General features: G+C 48.4%; 2 protein-coding genes across 4 annotated transcripts in view; one reads left to right on the top strand and one right to left on the bottom strand.

Annotated features, from left to right (window-relative positions):
* The window catches only part of SLC9A3R1 (SLC9A3 regulator 1), a 29,192-nt gene that overhangs the window by 11,840 nt on the left and 11,337 nt on the right, over positions 1 to 6,015 (top strand). The window lies entirely within an intron of this gene.
* On the bottom strand, positions 12 to 4,943 carry NAT9 (N-acetyltransferase 9 (putative)). 2 transcript variants are annotated; one of them, XM_026861098.1, is made up of 6 exons: positions 4,729 to 4,943; positions 3,839 to 3,948; positions 2,772 to 2,912; positions 2,508 to 2,567; positions 2,232 to 2,326; positions 12 to 2,143 (listed from the first exon to the last, which is right to left on the bottom strand). In XM_026861098.1, the coding sequence occupies exons 1-6, from the start codon at positions 4,803 to 4,805 to the stop codon at positions 1,997 to 1,999; spliced, it is 630 nt and encodes a 209-aa protein (XP_026716899.1). In that variant the 5' UTR covers positions 4,806 to 4,943; the 3' UTR covers positions 12 to 1,996. The 2 variants fall into 2 exon arrangements, with proteins under 2 accessions (XP_026716899.1, XP_026716900.1); XM_026861099.1 differs by lacking the exon at positions 2,508 to 2,567.

Here is a 6,015-nt window from a genome sequence, read left to right as displayed (position 1 = left end):
CCCCCCCCCCCCCAACCCCGGGGGAGGGCTATAGCTCAGGGACAGACTCAACTTTGTTTCGGGTTGCCAGGGTGAAGGCTTTTCCCAGCCGCCCATGGAGGCGGGGAACGTGCCGGCGTTGCTGGGGGACCAGGGATGCCAAGCAGGGCACTCGCTGGCTCCGGAGCAACCGGCCAGGCACAGGCAGCCGCAGCGGGGCTGGGGAGGGCAGCACACTTTCACCATGCCCCCCTCATCTCTGGCAGCAGAGATTAAAAGAAATTATTTTTCCCACCTTGGTCCCTTTTTAGGGGAGCAAGTCTGACCCCAGCTACATCTCTCCTGCCAGTCGACCTTGCTCCTCTGGCAGAGGGATGAAACACTCCAGGGAAGTAGCAGAGAGCCAGCAGCTCACCCGGCAGGTTCTGCAAATCTCATTCTGGGGGACAGAATCCATCCCTGCCTGCAGCAGGTGACTGAGAGCAGGAGGATTAGTAGCCCTTGTCATGGTAATCCCAGCTGGAAGTAGAGCTGCTCTTCATTTTATTACCACACTAAGCTTTTGCTACAACTAAATCCACTCTAAATACTTGTTTAAAATACCATGATATGCTGTTCCCATGCCTGGTTTTAATATTAGTTACAGGAATGATGTATTTAAATTAACTAAAATTGGAAAACTAAAACCCACAGGTCCTAAAAATACAGGCATACCAACACTAAAAATTCCACAGTCTACCAGTCTCTGATAAAAACATCCTTGGGCAAATCTGAAAGCTATTACCTGATGCTGCATAATTGGAACAAAGAACTTCTGGTCTAGAATTAGCCATCATGGCTATTATAGGGGGAAAACACACAGGACTGCCAGTTATCCTCCTTACCTTCTGTCCTCTCCTCTTACAAGCTTCCCTGCTGTGGAGAGCACGCTGCGCAGGGCAGGGAAGGTCAGGCTAAATAACTGCATTAAAAAATCTGTCCAGTGGGAGTCAGGCAAGTGCTGCCTCTTCAGCCACAGATCTTGGTCACAGCGGAGACGAGCTGGCTAGTTCCTATCCTAAATGTATCTGCCCCCAGTAAGAGGTGTTTTTCCCCCCACTGATCTTACTGGAGAGCAGCAAACGGAGCCCCCAAGCTCGGCAGAGCAATTCCTGAGCTCCTTGAAGCAGAGATCACTATTCTGTCTTATTTCAGTCGTGTTCTCCTCCTCCTCACGTTCATAAAAGCAGCCTGGTAAAATGAAGTGTGATATCCCTTCACTGATGGCCTGAGGTTTCCAGGTCCAAAGCACAGCCCTGAAACTCAAGGGCTTTTGTCTCAGCAGCCTCCTGCAGCTGCTGGCCCCACCATTACGCAGCGATCGTGGCGAGGCTCTGCTCTAGTCTCACTGGGCTGGTATCAGTAATTTTCATCGTGTTAACTTGCCCTTTGGCTGGGCTCACTTCCAGGACCCAGCAATGTCCCTCCTTGCAACCCACCACACCCCAGAAAATAGGGTTTAAAGAGTGTCTGCTGTCCTTTACAACATCTAACCACCTTTTCAGCAGCCAGTGAGCAGCTGAGCCTCACTGCTTCCAGATCATGCTCGGGCACCTCAGATCTTTGTAATTTGTTTTTATTCAAAACAGTCTGAGCTACCAGAGTACTGAGACTGCCTCTGTTGAACTGAGAAATCCTGTTCCAGGGGCAGCGGAAGAAGGAACAGTGGGTGCTGCTTGTCCAGAAACTGGTGGCACCAGGAATCAATTAACCAGTGGTGATTTTAGGCTCTGCTGGAACAGCATGTTAAGGTTATAGTCATTCCTAGCCAAGCCTGTGAATTAGTGGCTGTTCTCCAGGTCCAAATTTCAGGCAGTATTCCTGGCTGGTGCAACAAGGTGCAGAGTTGACAAGATGACAAAGGAGACAGATGAAAACAGTCAAGTGCAGCACTGGCTCAGTGGTGTCCTCCACACCCAGACCTCACAACAGCGTCCAACTCCTCCCTGGAAACTGGGCCTGTGTCTGGATGTGTCTGTCAGGTCTGCAGCACCCCAGCTGGCAGCTTCAGTTCAACGTAGCTCTTCTCCTCCACGTGGTTTGTCTGCTCCAGGAGCCACCATCTCTCCTGGTCACTGACATCCAGCCTCAGCGTCACCTCTTGGAAAATGCTGTTCACAGCAACCTGTCTCAAAGAGGAAAAACAGCTCAATCCCAGTCACAGGGCAAACGCTGCTCACGTTCTCTGGGTAGGAGATGGGATGTTACCACACCTCCTTAAAATGAAGCTTTTTGAACATGTAGATACTGGCTTCATTTTCCTGACCAATCTTGGCCTCAAATTTGGTGATGCCCAGGTTTCTCACTCCTACAAAAGAAATCAAAAAGACAAGCATTTCTATTACCTGCTAGGCTGCCACATCTGTTAAGGCACAGGACCCCAGTTTCTGGGGCAGATGCATCCCTTACTGCCCTGTATCACAGGGAATATGTGCTTCTATATCACAGCCCAACTGTCCTCCTGTTGCCGTGCACTGCGCCACCCTTACCATAGGACATCATCATCAGAGTCGCCTCCTTGCCAAACCCTCTGCCTCGGTAGCTGGGATCTGAAAGAGAGCGCCACAGAAGTCAGCATCCAGTTATGTGCGACAAATCAGTCACGATGGACACTTTTCAGAAGAGACGGTAACCTGGAACAGCAAAGGATGCTGATCAGCCAAGGGAAGACAATGAGAATAAAAACGTAACATCTGTCTGCAGCTGGCTTTAGACACAGCAACAAATGTCTAAATTATGAAGCAAAACTTGACCTGCAATCATAATTTCAATCTCGCCCAAAGTCGGATCCTCAGCGTCAGTGAGGAAGAGATTCACATCCCCCACCATGCAGTCCTCATCCGCACATGCCTGCCCAGACCACCGCTCCGTGTCCAGCACAATGAAGGTGCACTCTGGGGAAGAGAAAAATGCAGCAGCATTTTCAGGGCATACTGATAATTATTCACAAATTACCAAAGGATGAAATTAAAGGCATGCAATGGACAGAGGAACAACAGTTTCTACATATTAACAGTGAGAAAGAGCTAATAATTAGGTCTTCCGTGCCAAGCGTGCCTGCTCCCATCCATAGAAATGTAAGAAATATTTTGAAAAACCTGTTGTGATGGTGACGCAGACACCCAGACAAGAAAGAACCTATTTAAAGAGCATGAAAACTTACATCCCATGTCTGAGGTCTCCCTGCCTTGTCTCACTAAGCAGCAAGTTTGGGCAAAGAATTTTTTGATGCACAAGAGACCAAAACCTAGTGATTCACTTAGTCCATGTTATTTTTGCTTTTAGTGAGGCTTTTTAATGCCAGATAAGACAAATGCTCCAGTCTGAGGTCTTTGCCAGCCTCAGTATTTTCTAGCTCACTATATTCCTACCAGGCTTTTATGGGCAATGACTCATTACCTGTAGAAGAGCCAGGGAATCAATTCAGTTAATACACCTCAACCAGGTAATTATAAAATAATTCCATTTCTCAAGGAAAAAAACAACCCCTTTCCACCTTTTTATGACAATCACACCTGGGGAACGTTGACAGTGCAGCAGCTGCTCAGCAGATAATGCTGTGGGAAGTAAATCACTATAGTCTTTGAAAAACTGCATAAAAAGAACACCAACAGCCCTGGACATTCTCTACTTCCCTAAGCATATACCTACTCTAACCAGAAAGCCAGTTCAAAGCTGCTGTTGTAGGTCTCACATCCCCTCTGCTTCAGCAAGCAGAGCCCACTCACCGGATGCCCTCAGCCCTCTGTGGGCTCTTTACAGGACAGAGGGACCTGCTCACCGCTCCCACCCACCCTTAGAAAACGTTTAAGATCCTCACTGTCTGCATCGTCCCGCCAGCTGCGCTGCATCTCGTACTCCTGCTCCAGGCTGAGTGGTTCAGAGGCCGTCAGGCGCTGCAGCTCCTCTGACTGCATCCACTCATGGTACCTGACAAGGGGACCCAGAACCAGGTCACTGCCTGAGCTGCAGCATCGCAGACTGATTTCCACAAGTGCTCTGAGGATCAGGCTGTCATGAAACAGTTCTGGAAACACCAGCCTGGTATTCATGGCAACTTAAAAGTATCCACAAGCCCCTCTCCCTTATCTAACGTGGTGTTCTCCATGGAAATTTAGCAAGTTTGTCCATCCTGTAGCTTTGTCTGAAGAGTGTCCGATGCAAATGTGATGGTTTTGAAAGTACTGAGCATGGAGTTCTGGTACAGTTCATCCTGACTGAGACAAATACAGCATCTCCTGGACACTGACAGAAAGACTAATACTGGCATTTTTGTGCTGAGGCTGCAGCTGGCAAGGCCAGCGCTTTACAAACCGCCCGCACGCCTGCTTCTAATTTATCAAACATCCATCTGGCTTTACACAGTGAAGTTTTACATTGTCCTTACGGAAAGACATCAGTTAACAAGAGAAGTGTTGGCGGTTCACTCACAGCCAGGTATTTCTCTTTCCGTGGGTACACAGCGGCACAGATGAAGTTCTTTTTGTCAGCAGACCTGGCAAGGAGCAGAGAGCTGCCAGGGACGTCTGCTGCCAGGCACAGAGAGCAAAGCTGCCTGCCTTTCTAGGAGTGCTCCTCCTGCTGTGCAGTTCCCAGGAGGAAGAGGGCCCTGCCGCTCTCAAGCCCCCACCCTTGCTGAACACCACGCTCCCTTTAAAAAGGGAAATCAGACCGTGCAGGAGTATCAGAGCAGGGACACGAGCCACATACCGGGGTACGTGTGCAGCTGTGTATGGCACCAGGGTCACCCTCTGTCCTTGCAGCACCGTGTTCTGGTTGATCTTCATGGCCTCTGCGCTGAGAGAGACCCAACACCCCGCCCCGGGTCACCAGCGAGGCCGAGGGATGGGGCAGCACCCCGGAGCCCTTCGGGAGCCAGCGGTGGCCGCTCCCACTCTGCGGGCAGGCCCCAGCTCGTACCAATCGCCCCCACAACGACCCTCCCGGTTCCCCCCTGCTGATGCTAGCTTCACATGGCAATTTGGGTTGATGAAAACATTAAGAAAATATAAGTGGGTAGAAAGATGCAAGAGCAGGTATGGGACAGGCAGCTCTTTTGAACACATTTAAAATTATACCTTAAGCAGACATCATCCCTTCATATAATATAAAGTGATCTGTGATATAAAAACCCCCCAAATAACTACAAGTACCAAGGATTTAAGTACCCTTTGACTTCCATCATCTCTTGAAACACTGATGTTATGTCCATGGAGAAGTAGGAAGTGAAAACACAATGTTGAAAGAGTAGGATTTTGAAAAGACTCATGAGCAAAACCACAAAGAGCAGTTACTTACATAGGGAGAGTAAAGCTCTCCTGTGTCAGTAATGCCACCAGCCATGTTGAAGACAGTGGGAAAGCTCACAGCAAAGTGAGAAGGATGTTTTTAGGAGAGAGTTTTCAACTTCTATTGCCTTTAACCTAGGGAAACATCATAAAGTTGTGTTAACTTTGTCAGAAAGAGGAGGAACTCACAAGTCAGCTTTTGCACATCAGCCTTATGATATTTGAACAAAAGAGGATTTCAGCAGGACCTTGCACTTTGGACAGATATACCCCACTCGCCAGCACCACTCAATTCAATACCCTACGAAAAGTTCTTGTACCTGTTAAACCAGTTTAAAAGTAACCAGAAGGCCCTGCCTGACCAAACTGGATGACCAAACTTTACCTTCCCCAAACAGCCAGAAGGGTTGTTTCAAACGCCAAAAACCTCAAGAGGAAGAATGCCTGCCTTGAGGATGATCTCATTCCGCTTCTTCTCACTCAGCTACTACTTTTACAAAGCACGTGCCTCCTACAAATCAAAGCAGTAAAAACAGCTTCCAGCCTCTCCTCATAATCTCAAGTACAAAAGTAAGTTGACAAATTAAAATACTGGACCTGTGAAAACACCCCAAGATGTTTTGTTACACATATCAAGGTTTCCAAAGCAGAAGTACTGGGGGAACTTCACATGGTCTTAGAAAAACTACAGGGGGAGAGGGAGAATCCA

This window comes from Athene cunicularia (assembly GCF_003259725.1).
Source record: "Athene cunicularia isolate RWA chromosome 18 unlocalized genomic scaffold, athCun1 chr18_part1, whole genome shotgun sequence".
In the NCBI taxonomy this organism is placed as follows: Eukaryota; Metazoa; Chordata; class Aves; order Strigiformes; family Strigidae; genus Athene; species Athene cunicularia.
Note: the sequence above shows the minus strand (reverse complement) of the source record. Positions and strands in the feature narration are given on the sequence as shown.

Coding starts and splice junctions, on each gene's coding strand:
- NAT9 (XM_026861098.1), bottom strand. CDS start 4,805: ATGAAGATCAACCAGAACACGGTGCTGCAAGGACAGAGGGTGACCCTG. Junction 2,568..2,771: donor GATTGAAATTATGATTGCAG/GTCAAGTTTTGC, acceptor GCTCTCTTTCAG/ATCCCAGCTACCGAGGCAGA. Junction 2,327..2,507: donor TCTGATGATGATGTCCTATG/GTAAGGGTGGCG, acceptor TTTCTTTTGTAG/GAGTGAGAAACCTGGGCATC.